The 18985-nt window shown below is 39.6% G+C and overlaps 1 protein-coding gene across 1 annotated transcript in view; it reads left to right on the forward strand.

Annotated features, from left to right (window-relative positions):
- Positions 1–2845: 2845 nt before the first annotated feature.
- LOC149232738 (double-stranded RNA-binding protein 6-like) overlaps positions 2846–18985 on the forward strand; it is a 50371-nt gene continuing 34231 nt past the window's right edge. Inside the window, exons 1-2 of the mRNA XM_089379483.1 lie at positions 2846–3120; positions 4343–4562. Of these exons, the coding sequence (XP_089235609.1) occupies positions 2875–3120; positions 4343–4562 (466 nt within the window). The 5' untranslated portion in view covers positions 2846–2874. The remainder of the gene's footprint in view (positions 3121–4342; positions 4563–18985) is intronic.

Here is an 18985-nt window from a genome sequence, read left to right on the forward strand (position 1 = left end):
GCCCCCAAATTCGACATGAAGGATCTTGGTGAAAGAAACTATATTTCAGGCATGGAAATTAAATGAGATCAGGCAAAGAGGAAGCTCTGGTTGAACCAGAGAAAATATGTCGAGACAATATTGCAGAGGTTTAATACACAAGATAGTAAATTGGTTAAGGTTTTTATTCATGTAGGTGTAAAGTTATTTCCTGAGCAGTGTCCCAAGACACAAGAAGAGGAAGAGGACATGTTCTGTGTTCCACATGCAAGTGCAGTTGGTTTCTTGATGTATGCAATGGTTTGCACCATACCAAACCTTGCGCATACAATGGGAGTATTGAGCAAGTTTATGTCAAAACCAAGGAAGGAGCATTGGACAACAATGAAGTGAGTTTTCAAGTATTTGCGTGGCACTAGTGATTATGGTCTGTGCTACCAAGGAAGACCAAGATTGGACAAACTTTTGCACATCCGTGGCTTTGTTGATGCACACTGGGCTAAAGATATGGATCTGAGAAGATCTACAAGCGGGTATGTGTTTAACATATTTGAAGGAGCAGTTAGTTGGATGAGCAAGAGACAGTCTATAGTGGCACTTGCAACAACAGAGGCTGAATACATGGCAGCCACTCATGCAAGCAAGGGAGTAGTTTGGTTGCAGAGATTGTGTTCAAGTATGGGGTTGGTACAATGAGTTATAAGGATAGACTGTGACAACCAAAGTACAATTTTCTTGGCAAAGAACCTTGCTTATCATTAAAAGACAAAGCACATTGATGTTCAATATCACTTTATGAGGGATATGGTTGAGGACAAAAATATGTCACTGGTAAAGGTGGATACTTTGAAGAATGTTGCAGATGCATTGACGAAGTCTGTGAGCACTAAGAAGTTTTCTTGGTGTAGAGAAACAATGGGTGTTGCAGGCCTAGACTAATGACTAAGCTCTCTTGTGACCCTCTGTGTGGAAAGAAAACAAGTGAAAGAATGTTAGGTATGCGTTATATTCTTTCCACGATTAGGGTCAGGTGCAACGGCCCGAGTTTTTTTTATTAATATATATATATATTTTTTTAATCGGACCCAATAATAGTTGGGAGGACCCAAAGATGTTCGACGGACCTACCCATTGTTTTGTTCATGGTTTTGGGCATGATGATTTTTCATCTATGATATTTTGTAGATCTGATCAAGGGAACTACGATTATGTTCTAATTGAGAGTTATGTTATGGCACATCTTAATCTTCTTCTTATATTCATGTCATCTACTCAAACCAGTCATACGAATACTTATATAAACTTTACATCCTCTTACTTACTTAACACTTACATGAATTGTGTTACTACCCAACATTGACACATTATAAAACCCCATCTCACTTGACCACTTAATCTTACAAACTACCACAAATATAGAAAAATAAAAACTCAACCACATAAATGACCTTTGATGTAGAAACCTATTTTGACTTAAATTAATTGTCATTTTATGTTATATAACCCAATATTTTAACAATACATCTATCATTTTGTAATGGGTTGTTTTAAACAAAAATATATTTATCCGTTGTTCTAAAACAAAACATTTTTAAATATATTTTGTATGGATTTTTTTAAAGAATAATTCTTTTAAAGTTGTCATTTATTTCCTTTTCTAAATTATTTATAGGTTCTGAGATTAATGACTCTGATGTCCCCATAATATTTGTAAAATGTAGATTCATTTCAAGTATCACTTCCAGTTGGCTCAACCATATAAACTCCAGAAAATCCACAAAATATTTTTACAAAACAAATCCACTCAAATATGTCCACAAAATATTTTTATAAAACAATCCACTCAAAAAATCACTTCGTACTAACTAAACCACAAAACCCAACTCTGAGAATATAAGAAAAGTTAAACTTATAACCAACATTCAACCAATTAAACCAACCATCAAAGCTCAATCTGAATCCTCTATTTTACTGTATCTAATTGTACAATCCCACCTAAATGTTTGATAAAAAACACCCAAAATTACATGCCCAACATTTAAAAAACCTAAAAGTTAGTTCGACCTCGGTTTAAAAAATTAGACGAAAAGGTAGAATTAAAAGATCATGGTCATCTTTCCCAAAAATAGTTACGTATGGTCCTAAAAAAATAATATTATTCAAACAGTGACCAAAATATTAAACCTGGATCAAAGTACCCCCGAAAAGTTAAGGTAGATTGTACATCTGCCTTAGTTTTAGCAAACAATTGTCGAATTGACACGTCCAGTAGTTTCAATCCCAATCCACAATCTACCATAAACTGAATTGATTTTATATTATATTGAGGCCACACAACTCGGCACAGAGTCCACCAGGTGTCCCTTTCCTCAATTATTTTAATCCTTACAATACAGAGATTGATTTAATAACTTGGGCAAATGTTGGGTTTGGGACAGGGAAACCCTTCACTCATATACATTAGGCAATGAGAGGAATTTCACACGTTCCTTTGGTTTTTATATGTTCTTTCCCACAACAGTATAAGAGCAAGGAAGTCAGTCTGATGCATCTTTCCTGCATCTTTCCTCCTGGCAGGATTGGCGTTTACCGTGTTTTGTCTGGATCTTTTTCTCGTTTTCTGCGAAACCCAAATTCTCAAAAACCCAAATTATCGTTATGTACCAGAGAACAATACTATGTCTGAATCACGATTTTCTGTCACGGGTATAGAAGGAGGAAGATGTTACAACCCAAATTATCATATTGAGAAGGATTGCAACATTTGCAGCATATAGGTGACATGTTTACTCTATTTTTTAAGTTCCTTTTGAGCTGAATGTTTATGGTATTTTCTTATTCTGGGGATTAGGTTTTGGGTAATTGGATTTATTTTTTATTACTATTAGTGCAGTCATGTACAAGAACCAGCTGCAGGAGCTTGCTCAGAGGAGTTGTTTCAATCTGCCTTCGTATTTTTGCATACGGGAGGGGCCCGATCACGCCCCTCGTTTCAAGGCAGTAGTCACATTCAATGGTGAAACTTTCGAAAGCCCCAAATTTTATACCACTTTGCGCCAGGCCGAGCACGCGGCTGCGGAAGTTGCTCTCAGTACTCTCTCGAGAAGAGGCCCCTCGCAGTCTCTTGCTGCAAGAATCCTAGTAAGTAGACCATTGCTTGTTTCTTTTTCCTTGTTGGTTTCGATATTAGATTGAAAGAAGTACACAAACAGAAGTCTTATCCCTTAAATGCCCTAGGCACTACCGCATTACAATTGTCTCTTGTTGTGCTTTTGAGTTCCATTGACCTAATGTCCAGCACCGCACCGATGCCTATTCAACATATTACAAGTTTCACTGGATAGGCTGGGGGCTGTAAGTTGTAACCCTTGTCGCACCATGAAAGCATCCATGTTCTGATCCTTGTAAAAGCATCACAAACTGGACGAACTATAAAAGGAGAAGGGAAGAGAGATGGGTTTTTAACCCTCTGTTATATTATCAATCCACCATCCAGACAAGGTTGGCTACCGCGAAACAGGCGGGCATAATCAGTGGCAGAGCAGCCAACTGGCCAGAGGCAAGTCCTTGATTCGATTCATAGCTTGTCCAAGTTTTAACACCTTCAGCCATTTTTGGCAGTTTTAAATTCAGATCAAATAAATTTCAGGGGAACCTTATCCGCTTACCTAGTAGTACGGCTATTTCTAGTATCCATAAAATTTAAAAAACGAAGTGGTCAGCTCTGTTCTCTAAGCTGATAGAGCTATACGATGTCTATTGTTGGCTATATCTACATTTAGAGTTGAACTTAAGTGATTCCATGGCACTTGAAGAATGCGTGAGAGACTAGAGTCGATATTTGGCCATCTTGTGTGTCCCAGTCAGTTGACTTAAGGGGATTTTAAATTTGGCCTATGGCACATGCAACTGAACCAAGCCCAAGAATTTGGAATTGTGATCACTAGTTAATTATTGCCACTGATAGTGGCATCCATGGGTGAACATCACTTTGCCTTAAAAGTAGACATGCTTCCTTTGGAGAAGGGATAAAATAAACAATTTTCCAGCCTGCGTTGCATTCACATCCTATGGCACTCTCTTAAAGAAGGTGGGACTTTGATTACTATTGGATTTACACTCAATGCAGGCTGGGAAATCCACTCCATAAAAGAGAATGACAACAAAAAAGTTCATTATTGTTTGTTCTAAAGAGTGGAGGCCAGCAGAGTTGAAGATGACATTATTCCATGAAACTTTGTGAATTTTTTTTCTAGAAAAAGCTGTGGAAATTTATAATTAAAATGTCAAAAGATGCTAAATGTAACGCACTTATAAATGCCAGTCTAAATAAGTAATTTCTAAGATGTGTTTTGACTTACAGGACGAAACTAGAGTGTGCAAAAATCTATTACAAGAGATGGCCCAAAGGGTTGGGGTGTCGTTACCAATATATACAACAACGAGGTCAGGACCGGGACATATGCCAGTGTTTACGTGTTCTGTGGAAGTTGCGGGGATGACCTTTCAAGGTGAAGATGCAAAGTCAAAGAAGCAGGCTGAAAAGAATGCTACAATGGTTGCATGGTCATCCTTAAAGCAACGTATGTTTATGCACATTGTGCATGTGATTTTCACTGCAATGTATCAAATTCTTGGGTTGGTAATGTTATGCCCATTTTTTATTGTTTGTGTAGATACTAGATATTTATATTATGCCCATAGCTGCAATGAATCTTAAGCAAACATTAATACCCCTAACTTTCAACTTGAAATTGAGAACATATGTGAAGCCCCTAGCCCACTTACAGTTTCAGAAACATTTCAGTGGGTGAGGTTACTCTAATTTGTGTGTCTAATGGCCTCAGGAAAATACAAGGGAACCTCACTAATGGAGGTTGTTAATATTATTTTCCAGTGAGGTGAACATAAGTGTTGTCTACGAAGGAAATTAAAAAGCGAGTGCTAATTGTTAAATTAACTTTAGTGACATGGCCTTTGTACCTGCCAACTAGGCTGGGGCAAGGGAGTTTGGGAGCTAAGATTTCTTCAATGCTAAGGATCCTTGAAGAAGAATTGCTGACACGATAGACTAGAAAGCATTCAAAAGTTCTTTTTATCAACTAAGCCTTCAAGGTAATGTTTCTATAAGCATTAGAGTCTAGAGGTCATGGGACATGACATTGTGTGCGAGGCATAAATGCAAAGAACAAGGAAGTTAGTTGTAGAAATGTTTGTGAAGGAGAAAGATTGTTATATTAATAAAATCTCATTATCACTTTTTTAAACAAAAATAAAATTCTTACAAGAGTACAAAATTTTACAATGGTGCCCCAACTATATCTATAGGTGTCGGCTTGCTAACAAGAGACATACATTTGAGAAAGTTTGTTATACTTCCTTAAAATTCTTACCTTTCCATTTGACATTACCATTAGCAACGGTTTTACTCTTTTCCTGTACATATTTCAAATTCAGGAAAACAATCTGGGAAACAAGGATACAAAAAGCATTCAACACTTATTTTTGATAATCACTGATCTTGAGTAAGTGAACACAGGACTTTAGATTTCTTCATATGTGCATTTGTGTTCTGTTGTAGTTGGATTTTAGCTGGGATTTTTAGTACTGGTTGTCAAAATAGTCATAACTCAAATACTATCAAAGTCCGGGATCTATTCCCCATCTTAGATGCACTCAATAGTTGCCCATAGTTTTGCCAGATCTTTTTCGATGTTTCCTGTTGATTCTTTCATGAGGATTGCTTGTTCATATATGGTCCATTAACTTTTGCACTTTTTAAGTTTCTTTTTAACTTCCATGATTGCTATTTCACTGCCATGTGTTTCCTCTTTTGGGATGCTATCTGATTCTTCTTGTCACTGATCTTCTGCAAAGCCCTCCTACTGGATCAAAATGCTTAATAAAAGTGAGGAGAGCTGTGGAGACAAGGGAAGGAACATGGAAGATTAGCATGCTGCATTAATTAAAAGAGAGGGTGTTCAGGGTGTTGGATTAGCGAGCCATTTTTAGAAGGTTGACAGTTGCATCTCTTTTAGTGATATAAGTATCATGTTCTTTCTGGGAAAAAAAAAGATAAATTAATGCAATTAATGATGAACATGATGCAGATTTCCATATATGTGAAGTGTGGCATCCCTTCCGTAAGAGATGATTGAATGATCAATATCTAACTACAATAAAATTAAATCTCATATAAATTATGGTGCAAACATTATACTATCATTAAGACGAGTTTCCAAACTGGATGTGATGCTTCGATTCCAATGAAATTGATAATCCATAAAAGGCTACTTTTTATGTTTGTTTATATGTGAGGATTCTTTTTAAAGTATAATTGAAATATTGGATCTTAAATTTGTGGAAATATGTGAAGCCTTGACTATACCCTTGGCTCTTTCATTTATTTGGACTCTGTAGGAGTTATAGCATAGTCGATCCCCATTTACTCTAGTTGTATAGGAGAAGATATCCTTACCAAATAGAGATATGCGGTTTCCATATGTTTAGGAGCAGATTAAACTAATTGATCTATCAGTGAGAAATGTCACGGAGGCATATTGTGGGTGAGTGTAATTTTTGTTGTCAATGAATAGATTTCCATTCAAACACATCTCTGTAAAATCTGTAGCTTGATGAACCAACATTGCTTTTCATTATCCAAACTTATTGCTTTTTATACTTAAATAGTTGTATCCATAATTATTTTGGAAAATGATTACATTGCAGGCTAGTGTAAGCAATTAGATGAATGCTAATATCTCGTGGCATTCTTTAATTTATATAAACAGGTAACTCAGCCATAAACTAGACTATGAACAGAAGAATATAACCAACATTGTAACAATTGAGGAGTCCCTTGTGATTAAGGAAACCCTCTAGACTTTCCTTTTATATTGGTCAAAGTGGATTGATTGTCTCCCTTGGTTTCCTCCACTCAGAGAATACATCTTATATTTTATTACTGAATAAAAGAGAGAATAAAACAAGATACGTACATGAATGAGCCAAAGATATATACCCCTCACCTGACATTGATAAGGAGAGGCAGCAGATCTGTCTTTGCTCCAACCTGAAGAGGCTTTACATCTTTCCTTCAAATGGCAATCCTTTTTTGAGATCTGGGTTGCTAGTTCTAATCTAAAAGCCATCATTTTCCCCAAAAGAAGCTGGAGAGCTTCCGAATTAGAAGTTTCAGGATGCCCTCATTTTCTATGAGAAGAATATGCCTGTCAATTATATGGTTTCCCAAACTGTCCCCAAAGATGACCCCTTTTAGATGGTAGGGATGACAAAGAATGCTCTTCTCGGCAGCAATCCATTCCCAAAAGGCTTTTGCCAACTTTGTAGCCCCGTGAAACATGTTTCATAATTTCAACTTTTTGTGGCAGATCACACAATTGTCTGTAAGATCCAAGCAATGGAGCATACTTTTAGCTGCTAACCTGCTGTCGCTTACCAACCACCCAAGCACTCTAGATTTAAAGGAAGAATGGGGTTTTCAGATATCTTGGAATCACCTATAAGCCATCTAGGTTCATTGTCTTGAATGGACCACTATTAGGTTGATCTGCAAGTTGGTGATTTGTTTGTAATCCACAAGGGCTTCCCGTAAGACCATTTCTAGTTGTTCCGTATTGGTCCTTGTGCATCCAAATTCATCTTGAACAAGCTGGTTTCCAGAATGATATTACAGATTGATGTGACAGCGTGCTTGGCAGCTGCCTGTATCTTTGAGAATAATTGCTAGTTTCTCAGGACAACCAGTTACTCAACTCTTTGTTCCAGGACCCAGATGTGCCCCAATTTGCGGAAACCTTGGCCAATCTCTCATGCAAAATAAGATATTAAACAATCTATCCCGTATATAAGGGAATGATCCAAATTGATCATTTAGCCAGATCCTGCCTGCTTCTAGGGCTGCCAATGATTTCTTTGGACACTAATTACTAGGCATGCAAAATCCTTTTGAGAATTCTTGATCCTGGGATTTTGAAAATCTTAGCTCCACCAACTATATCGCAAGTTCCCAAAAGGCCCTTTATGTTGCTGACATGGATAGTATTCTGGATGAAATGACACGTAATATTATGTCATGGTGCATTGGCATCATATCCTTGACTATCCATTTAGCTGCTAGCACTGCCCCTTGAGTTCATATATCAATCAAACCAAGTCCTCCAGTCTCCCTTGACAAAGTGTACATTTTCCGTGAAATTGATGGTAGGGCTCTCTTCTCTCCCTGCTTCCCCAAAAGAAAACATCCAAGAACCATTTCCAATTCTTATATCTTGAAATGGAAGGAAGGAGACAGGGGGAATAATAAACATGGTTTGGTAGTTGCGATTAAGTTTCTGTTGGTGATGATGATTATACTTGCCAGTGGAATCTCTTGGGAGAAAGATATCCATTCATGTAGGTGTATGGAAAACACTTAAACCCATGTTGAAATTTGGTAGCATTGGGAGTTACTCTCACGTGCCCTTGGTGCTGGGTATATGAGAAGAAAATTGAAGTGAGTGTAGTGAGTGTATGAGCTAAGTGATGGGGCTTCGTACTCATAGACCCATGGTATTGCACCCATTGAAAAGCATTGTTGAAATTTGGTACCGGAGGACAGGTGGTTCCCTTATGCTTTGATCTTTGGCCTAGGGAAAAGTGTCCAAAAGAATTTAATTTTTCTCCTAAAGTGACTTTATAATTTTATGAAGTTAAATCTAATTTAAAAGTGACTTTAAGTGATAAAGTTACTAAGTCTAATTTTAAAGTGACTTTTATAAAGTCAATGAAAAATTAGAAAGGAAAAGTGACTTTGGAAATAAATGACTAAGTGGGTCTTTATTAAAGTGGGGTGAATTAAAAAAATAAAAAGTGAGATTTAAATGAGCATTTAATCTCAGCCATTGATCTAAATCTATTTCAGCCATTGGATTTAGAGATCACCCAAAAGTCACTTGGATCACCCAAAAGTCACTTGGAGTTATATTAAGGGAGGAAAATGAGGAAAAGATCACATTCGATTCAATTATTTCATGAGCAGATTGGGAGCAAGAGAGCAAGAGAGATTTCTGAGCAGGGAGGAGAAGGAGACATCAACTTGGCACACATTCCAAGGCAGCAGTTGAGCAGATTTGTACAGCTGATTCAACACACAGTGAGAGGCAGATTTTGGCACGATTATCGAGGAGAGGTTTGCACAAAAATCGAGGAGCAGTTTGCTGGTTTTTCTGCGCGCAAAACGAGGGCCATATAACAGCATTTAATGCTGAAAGTGGGCACGAAAATCTAGGAGACCGTACAACATTTATTGCCGTCCTGTTTGCTGTAATTTCTAGTTTGCTGTGAAGCATGGGAAAAGAGATAAGTTGTAAATTTGCTTGCTGATTTTTTGCTGAAAATTTCTCACTGTAAAAGGCAATTTTCAGAAATAAAGAAGAGCTCTCAAACTGGTTTTCCCCAAGAGTTGTAGGGGGTTTGTTCCAGGGTCACATTGACCAAAAATCTCAGTGTTTAAATGTGTTTTAATGGCTGTTTATTACTGCTGATTTTTATTTCTGCAATTTCCAGCATTCTGTAAAATTTCCAGAATTTGTGTTTTCAGCAAATTATTTATTTATTTTTTATCAGCTTGTTAAATGTATGGTTATGGGAAAGAGAATTTAACTATATGGGAGAAATAAGGAGAAACTGAAAACCGGGGTGGGAAAACAGAAATTTCTACATGGTATCAGAGCTTGAGTGCTGAAGGGCAGTTTGGGACAGCAAAAGGAAAAATTACAGTTGCTGATTTTTCACTCAGAAAATTCCAGCAAGCTGATTTTTTCATAAATAACAGTTTTATCTTTACTACAGCAGTGCTATTTTTCAGTTTTAGGACAACAGGATGTCATTGGGATTGAGGGTGGAGGATAGGCTGGATGGGCATATAAATTACAACGTTTGGAAGGAGAGAATGCAGAGTATCTTTGAGGAGGCAGAAGTCTGGGATATCATGGTGCATACCAAACAGAATCCTGTTGTTGTGCCTACTGATGCTACTCAGTTGACAGCTTATAATAAAAACTAAAAAGAACAACAAGGGTAAGAGGCTGATTCTAGACGGAATCAAAGACCATTGCATTCCTCATGTGAGAGGAAAGAGCAATGCCCATGAGATGTGGACAGCATTGTCCAATCTCTACCAGAGTACCAATGAGAACCGGAAGATGGTCCTGAAGGAGAAGCTGAAGAACATTAAGATGGGTAATGATAGTGCAGCTGGATATCTCACAAAGATTACTAATGTGAGAGATGAGTTGGCAGCGATTGGAGAGGCCATTCCACCCACTGAGTTGGTGCGGATTGCAGTGAATGGCCTCCCCCGTTCATGGTTGAACTTTGCTGATGGGGTTTGTGCACGTGAGACCCTTCCCACATGGGAGAGGTTTTGGGATGATTGCATTCAGACAGAGATCAGGAAAGGTCAGCTTGGGGCAGCCAAGCCAGTTGAGCAGGATGAGGATGTAGCACTGGTGGGAGGAGGCAAGAAAGGCAAAGGGAAGAAGCAGGCTTCCACAAGCAGTGGTGGGGGCAAAGGCAAAGGTAAAGGTAAACAAGGCAACACACAGAAGGACTATTCCAAGGTGAAGTGTTGGAATTGTCAAAAGATGGGACATTATGCAGTTGTGTGTTCGGAGAAGAAGAAGAAGAAGGGGAAGAACCAGGACGTGACAGCTTCAGCAGAGATTGAGGACTTTGCTGGTCGTTTTGACCGAGAGTTTGCGTTCACTACGTGTGAGTCCTCTAGTGCAGGATCACCTGCCACACAGGTTCAAAGGGAGCATGCTTTTCCCTCGATTAGCGGAGCATCTTCAGGTATCTGGTATGTGGACAGTGGGGCTTCACGTCATATGACAGGAGTCCGTGAGTACTTCTCAGAGCTTTCAGAGAGTGGCACTGATATTGAGGTAGTACTCGGTGATGACAGAGTTGTTAGAGCAGTCGGGGTGGGGACAGTGACATTTCAGAGGGAGTCCAAACCTCCCTTGAAGGCGTCAGAGGTTCTTTATGTGCCAGGGATGAGGAAGAACCTCATATCCGTCTCAGCTTTGGAGGACAGAGGATATGAGGTACTGTTCAGGGGAGGACAGGTGTTGATGTATCCCAGGGGCACTCCAGCTGATTCAGCTAGAGTGATAGGTGTACGCCATGCAAAGGTGTACAAGTTTGCATTCCAGCCCCTTTTGGCATTGAGCAGTAGTACCGACAGCAGAGCTAGCAGTTCTGAGCTGTGTGAGATTTGGCACCGCAGGATGGGACATATGTATCATGGAGGCTTGAAGACATTGCGGGAGATCACTACAGGTGTGCCGGATTTCAGTACTGATCACTTTGATACTTGCAGAGGTTGTGCGATGGGCAAGTTTGCCAAATCCCCTTTTCCCAACAGTGACAGCAGAGCGACGGGGATACTTGATTTGATTCATTCCGATGTGAGCGGTCGGATGTCTCATGTTTCCTTGAGTGGATATGAGTACTATGTTTTATTCATTGATGATCACTCCAGGAGGACTTGGATTTATTTTTTGAAGACCAAGAGTGAGGTCTTCAAGTGGTTTTAGGAGTTCAGAGCTCTTGTGGAGACTCAGACAGGTCGAAAGATCAAGTCATTGAGGTCGGACAATGGAGGAGAGTACACCCTTGGAGAGTTTGTTGACTATTGTGCGGAGGCAGGCATTAGGAGGGAGTTCACTGTTCCTTACAACCCCCAGCAGAACGGGGTTGCGGAGAGGAAGAACAGATCCATCATAGGGGCTGCCAAGGCCATGTTACATGATCAGGGGTTGCCATTGTTCTTGTGTGCAGAGGCCTGCAACACAGCTGTTTACTTGCAGAACAGGAGTCTGCATCGTGCCTTGGGGCACATGACTCCGGAGGAGGCTTTCTCTGGGAAGAAGCCTGATATTAGTCATCTTCATATCTTTGGATGCATTACATACTCCTATATACCCAAGGAGAAGAGGACCAAACTAGAGCCCACCGCAGAGAAGGGTATCTTTGTGGGCTACAGTGAGACCTCAAAGGCCTTTCGGATTTACATTCCAGCACAGAGGAGAGTTGTTGTCAGACGGGATGTGAAGTTCGAGGAGGACAGGGCCTTTAGGAGGTCACGGGAGTTAGAGTATCTGGATCAGCCAGACCCTCAGCAGCAGTTGAGTCAGTCGCAGGGATCCAGTGGGCAAGGGATCAGGAGGATCCGGAGGTACATCTATGAGGATGTCAGGTCCGTCAGTGAGCAGTGGCTCGCTGAGCCAGAGGGGTGGTGCTCCGGGCAGCATGCAGAGCAGTTCACAAAGCAGTTCACCAGGGAGTCCATTGATGGACAGTTCACATGGTACCTCAGCTTCTACAGGTTCAGGTGCAGGCAGGAGGACAACAGACAGACAGTCAGGATTTCAGGCTCCTAATGATGATGAGGAGGAGTTTCATTCTCCGGTGGGAGAAGTGCGCTCAGGGAAGAGGAAGCCCAAGTGGCTTCAGGACACCTTGAGAGATGCCACATCTGTTGCTGAGCCGAAGAGGCTGGTCAGAGAGAGTAGACCACCTGAGAGGTTTTGTAGCTATATGGCGATGGTTACCAACATCCTTGACTCTGAGCCTTCTAGCTATGAGGAGGCAGCTAGCCAACAGGTTTGGAGAGAGGCCATGCAGGAGGAGTATTCTTCTATCATGAAGAATGATGTTTGGGAGGTGGTGCCGAGGCCTGAGGGCAAATCCGTGGTTACTTCCAGATGGCTTTACAAGGTAAAGCATGCTGCAGATGGCAGCATTGAGAAATTCAAAGCGAGGTTTGTGGCTAGAGGGTTCTCCCAGGTAGAGGGAGTTGATTATGAGGAGACCTTCGCTCCCGTGGCTCGATATACTTCAATCCGCTCCATTATATTGATAGCAGCAGAGATGGGTTGGAAGATCCACCAGATGGATGTGAAGACCGCATTTCTCAATGGCTTCATACAGGAGGAGGTGTACATTGAGCAGCCACAGGGCTTTGAGGTGCATGGGAAGGAGTCCCATGTGTGCAGACTGAAGAAGGCCCTTTATGGCCTGAAGCAAGCTCCCAGAGCTTGGTACTCCAGGATAGATACATATTTGCAGGGGATGGGTTTCACAAAGAGCGAGGCAGATCCGAACCTTTACTTTATTGTGATTGGTGAGGAGCCTCTCATTCTGGTGCTGTATGTGGATGACTTGATCATTACAGGTGCAGAGAGACTCATAGAGCACTGCAAGAGAGATCTTGCGACAGAGTTTGAGATGAAGGACATCGGCTTGATGCATTACTTTTTGGGTTTGGAGGTGTGGCAGGAGGAGGGGCATTTCTTCCTGGGGCAGGGGAAGTATATTGTGGACATCCTTAGCAGATTCCACATGGAGGATTGTAGACCCATGTCGACACCAATGATCACCAATTGGAAGAAGCTTCATGCTTCGGATTCCGAGTTGGTGGATCCCACATTGTACAGGCAGTTGATTGGTTCCTTGATGTATTTGGTCAACACTAGACCAGATATCTGTTTTGCAGTCAACACGATGAGTCAATTTATGTATGAGCCTAGGAAGGTTCACTAGGTGGCTGCAAAACACATTTTGCGATACTTGCAGGGGACAGTGGATTATGGTCTGGATTACAGGCAGGGAGATGGAGTGAGATTGGCAGGATACACTGATTCTGATTGGGCAGGTTGTGCTTCTGATAAGAAGAGCACTTCAGGGTGCTGTTTTGGGTTGGGTTCAGCAGTAGTGTCATGGTTCAGCCAGAAGCAGTAGTCAGTAGCACTGAGTTCAGCGGAAGCAGAGTATATGGCAGCCAGTCTAGCTAGTTGTGAGGCTATCTGGCTTCGCAAGATGTTGTTTGGCTTATTTGGTCAGCCATTGAGACCTTTCAGTGATTTACTGTGATAATCAGAGTTGCATTAAACTCACGGAGAATCCAGTATTTCATGACAGGTCAAAGCATATCGGGATCAGATATCATTTCATCAGAGACTATGTTCAGAAGGGAGTTGTGAAGCTTGAGTATATTTCCACTGATGAGCAGGTTGTAGATATCCTTACCAAAGCCTTACCACGGGGCAAGCATGTCTACTTCAGAGACAAGATGGGTGTGGTGAGGAACACCTTCCTCGGTAAGAGGGAGTGTTGAAATTTGGTATCGGAGGACAGGTGGTTCCCTTAGGCTTTGATCTTTGGCCTAGGGAAAAGTGTCCAGAAGAATTTAATTTTTCTCCTAAAGTGACTTTATAATTTTATAAAGTTAAATCTAATTTAAAAGTGACTAAGTGATAAAGTTACTAAGTCTAATTTTAAAGTGACTTTTATAAAGTCAATGAAAAATTAGAAAGGAAAAGTGACTTTGGAAATAAATGACTAAGTGGGTCTTTATTAAAGTGGGGTGAATTAAAAAAATAAAAAGTGAGATTTAAATGAGCATTTAATCTCAGCCATTGATCTAAATCTATTTCAGCCATTGGATTTAGAGATCACCCAAAAGTCACTTGGATCACCCAAAAGTCACTTGGAGTTATATTAAGGGAGGAAAAGGAGGAAAAGATCACATTCGATTCAATTCTTTCATGAGCAGATTGGGAGAAGGAGAGCAAGAGAGCAAGAGAGATTTCTGAGCAGGGAGGAGAAGGAGACAGCAGCTTGGCACACATTCCAAGGCAGCAGTTGAGCAGATTTGTACAGCTGATTCAGCACACAGTGAAAGGCAGATTTTGGCACGATTTTCGAGGAGAGGTTTGCACAAAAATCGAGTAGTTTGCTGGTTTTTTTGCACGCAAAACGAGGGCCATACAGCAGCATTTAATGCTGAAAGTGGGCACGAAAATCGAGGAGACCGTACAGCATTTATTGCTGTCCTGTTTGCTGTAATTTCCAGTTTGCTGTGAAGCATGGGAAAAGAGATAAGTTGTAAATTTGCTGGCTGATTTTTTGCTGAAAATTTCTCACTGTAAAAGGCAATTTTCAGAAATAAAGAAGAGCTCTCAAACTGGTTTTCCCCAAGAGTTGTAGGGGGTTTTTCCAGGGTCACATTGACCAAAAATCTCAGTGTTTAAATGTGTTTTAATGGCTGTTTATTACTGCTGATTTTTATTTCTGCAATTTCCAGCATTCTGTAAAATTTCCAGAATTTGTGTTTTCAGCAATTTTTTTTTTTTTTTTCAGCTTGTTAAATGTATGGTTATGGGAAAGGGCATTTAACTATATGGGAGAAATAAGGAGAAACTGAAAACCGGGGTGGGAAAACAGAAATTTCTACAAGCATAAATTAGAAGCCAATGGGGAGGTTTGAGATCAATCATGGAGAGTAGAATAATGGATATTTCTTCTTGATTGGGGTTTTTGATTTGCCAAGGAAATTGCAGTTAGGCCGAGGTCTGATAGGTGTTAGCTGGGTGATATAAACAAAGCACTACAAACTAGGAAGGTCACAGGGCTTGTGTGCAAGGGTTTAGGGCCCAAAGGAAAGGGTCAGGTCTACACAGTAGCAAGGACGGTGTTGTGAGCCCTGTTGTGGTAGATCACAGAGAAAAGGGGGTCTGTAGGTGCATCTGCAGGTAAGCAGCAAGGTGCTGGACCCTGTGGAAGGGTCGACATGCTAGTTTAGCACAGGCCGAGGCCTGTGTAAGTACTAAGGACTTTTGGTTAGCTCGCAGGCTTGGTAAAGGGATACAATCTTGGCCGAGGGTTGGAAGTGTCTTGAGGCTGCAACAACAGAGAGTCAGACAACTGGTAAATTTTGTGGTGTAGGATTGCCACAACAATGGTGTTTTGGTGGTTGAGAGCTTGAAGGATTTAGCCTCAACCTAGGGATTTTGGACAAGGTTTTGTCTCTTGTATTGGGCATTTTCAGTGGGTTGTAAAGGGCCACTTTCCCTAGTAAGGGAGTCCTAGGATTCTTATTGAAGGAAAAATAAGAAATTGGTTTTGGCAATTAAAACTGTATGTTCTGTGTATGATCTAATTGTTGGTGTATTTTCTGCTATGCAAATTTATAAAGTTATGCATTTCAGTGTGTTTATGTTTTCAAATGTGTGTAATTGTCAAATAATAGACCAGATCTGGGGTGCATGAAATTCTAACATGGCATTAGAGCCACTTTGAAGAGCAGTTGGGTCAGATTTGTGCACAAGTGGCAGCTCTAAGAGGTAGTTGAGTTGTTTGCTGTTGAAGGAGTGACAACTGGTCTCTTTGATTTCTGGGTAAGAATCCAACGGAGAAAATGGTTTTTGGCTTGAGGATTGGTTGGATCGGATATCCAACTATAGTTCTGGGAAGGAATGGTTACTTTCAAACCCAGTGAATCTAACTATAGCCTAGGGGCAGTTCTTGGAGTTAGGGAGAGTGGTCTGTGTTGACCAGTGTCAACTACCCCATGAGTAGAGTACATTTCCGAGCAGTTAGAATTTTTTCAGATTTCATCAATGTCACGCAACTTCTGGTTTCCAATTATAATGCAAATTCTGCAACCTTGTTGGCCATTATGTAAAAATGATTCTAGTATGCTTATAAAGCCATGTAAAACATCTAGGTAGCCTAAGATTTTTGCTATAGAGTTTCACTCTAGGGAGCTTTTGTTTCCCTTATCAAATTATTTGTGTCTCTTAACATTAAATAAATGGCTAAGTTTTTCTCCCAAATATACCCCAAAGCTAGAGTGGGGTTTGATGGTAAAGTGTTAGGTGAGTCCTAGTGTATACCATATAGAGTCAATGGAAATTATCATACTAGATCATGTCTAAAATGTCGCAGAATTTGGTTGTGTTTAGAGGTCATTTTTTTAATTGTCGATATTTCCCTTCTGAATGGGATTTCTATGTAATATTTGATATAGAGATGTAAAATGTGTTGTCTATAGAAGTTACAGGGGTATGAGTACATCTCAACTCCTAAACTTTCTATCTAGACACACTTTGAGGATGGGAAAATATGTTTAAACCCCCCTAGTTTTTAATTTTTTGACAAAAAATAGCAAAATAATTAGCTGGAATTTGGTCAAAAAATTAAAATGAGAGAAAATAAATTTCTCTCCAAGTGGAAAAATAATTAAAAAGTTGATGAAGACTTTCCCATAAAAGGAATCAAATCAAAAAATGAGAAAAGTTCCATTTCCAAGGTAGTAAAAGTCCCACAAGAAATTCGTTGGGCCAGAGGATTTTTGTTTTTCAAGGAAATAATTTTTTTGTCCAAGGAGGTTATTTTGAAGGAGAAAATTTTGAGGATTTTTTTTTGAAGATATTCCAATGGTCCAAAACCACTCCAAAGTCAACATACGGTCCATCCAGCTCATCCATCAAGGCCACTGAATTTTTCCTTTGGATTTGTGCCAACAAATAAAGGGTTCGAATTTTTTGAAAGGATCAAGCCATGGATCAAGTTAAGCTAGCTATTTTCCGACTTGGAGGGGCCTCATTCTCTCATATTTTCTATATAAAGAAGCTCTTGCTCCTCATTGTAAAACATGGATATTGTAATCAAGCTCTAAATCAAGTGAAGCTCTGCTGGTCGGTCTGTAATACTTTTCTGGAACAATAAAAAAGTCTTTGGGGTCATTTCATGGTGGTGTTCCTCATCTATTTTTTATGGTAAATTCTTTTTGAATATTGTTAATGCTTTGCTAGGTTTAAATTTAAATTTTGTTATTTCACTAGCCAGTTGTGGATCAACTATTTGCACAAGTATCTTGCATTAGTTCTCGAGTTTAGAGAAGCATTTTAAATTTAATCGATTTAGCAGGTATCTCTAGATCTTTTAATTTATTGTTTTATCTTAAGTGTGTAGAGATGAATCAATGATATTCAAATCTTGGGCATTAGGGGACATCTTTGGTTAGACTAGCCAATTCCCAAGACATAGAAATTGAAGAGGCTACCTTGTTTAGTTTCAATGACTTATCTAACAAATAATTTTGCAGGGTTTCTTGGCTATTCCTCACTTAAAATCTGTTTATCTCATCTAATTTTTTCTATCTATTGCACTTTAACTGAATAGATCTGTTATTGAGAGCCATTATTTGCTAATTGAGGAACTCATATTCCTTGAACTCTAACTCTTGTAAATTTGTATATAGATCTTGTATATATTTTTGTCCATCTCGAATATATATATTTTGGGGTTTTCTCCATTGTTTTCTTGCAGATCTGAAGATGAGGATTTGAGATTTTTATTTTTATTTTTTATAAATATATCTTTGCAGGTGATTTGCTTCAATATCAAGGGAAAATCAAAATCGTTTGAAGCCAAACTCTTCACTTGCTTAGACAGCAAGGGTTTTCAGTGCAACAAATGTTTTTTTTGAGGGTCATCTATCTTCTAAACCCTCTCTCACGCCACAAGCATAGAGGCCTCTCTAGCCACTTAAAAGAAGGATTTAAATTTTTAAGACTTTGATTTTTGTGGCTTATAATTTTGTTGAAGATCTTTAGGCTTGCCACAAGACTTTTGGGTATTAATTCATTGAGCCGTAAGCCCTATAGGGCTTGATCTTTAACTTGGTGATGATTGCAATTAACCCTTGGAATTTTATGCAGAGAAAATCGATATTTTTTAAGGGTTTGTCCATCAAAGTTTTAACAAGGAATTAGCCATTTGGAGGCTATACTTTGGAGAAAACTATAGGCTTTGGAGGTCCTTTCTCTCCTAGCCGAGGGCTCAAGGAAGGTCATATACCATTCTCAGATCGGAACCTTTCTTGACTTGGAGGGTTATCAAATTCTTTTAAGGGTTTAGGGCTTAATTTTTTTATGTAAATTTATAATAAAATTTAATTAAAAATTTTAGGCCGATTTCCTTGCAAGGTTGTGAGCATTTTAGGCCTCCTCTTCATCTTGGTTGTGAGTATTTAGAGTTTGTTCTTCTCTATTGTGAGGGCCCTAGGCCTCGAAGGGTTTGAAATGATTTACTTGGAGGAGTTTCTTAGGTCAAGTTTGAGAAATATGTGTTGTTATTTGCCTTGCTTTTACAA

Source organism: Pinus tabuliformis, chromosome J (genome assembly GCF_031772625.1).
Source record: "Pinus tabuliformis cultivar Carrire ecotype Pingquan chromosome J, CPIR1, whole genome shotgun sequence".
NCBI classification, from domain to species: domain Eukaryota; kingdom Viridiplantae; phylum Streptophyta; class Pinopsida; order Pinales; family Pinaceae; genus Pinus; species Pinus tabuliformis.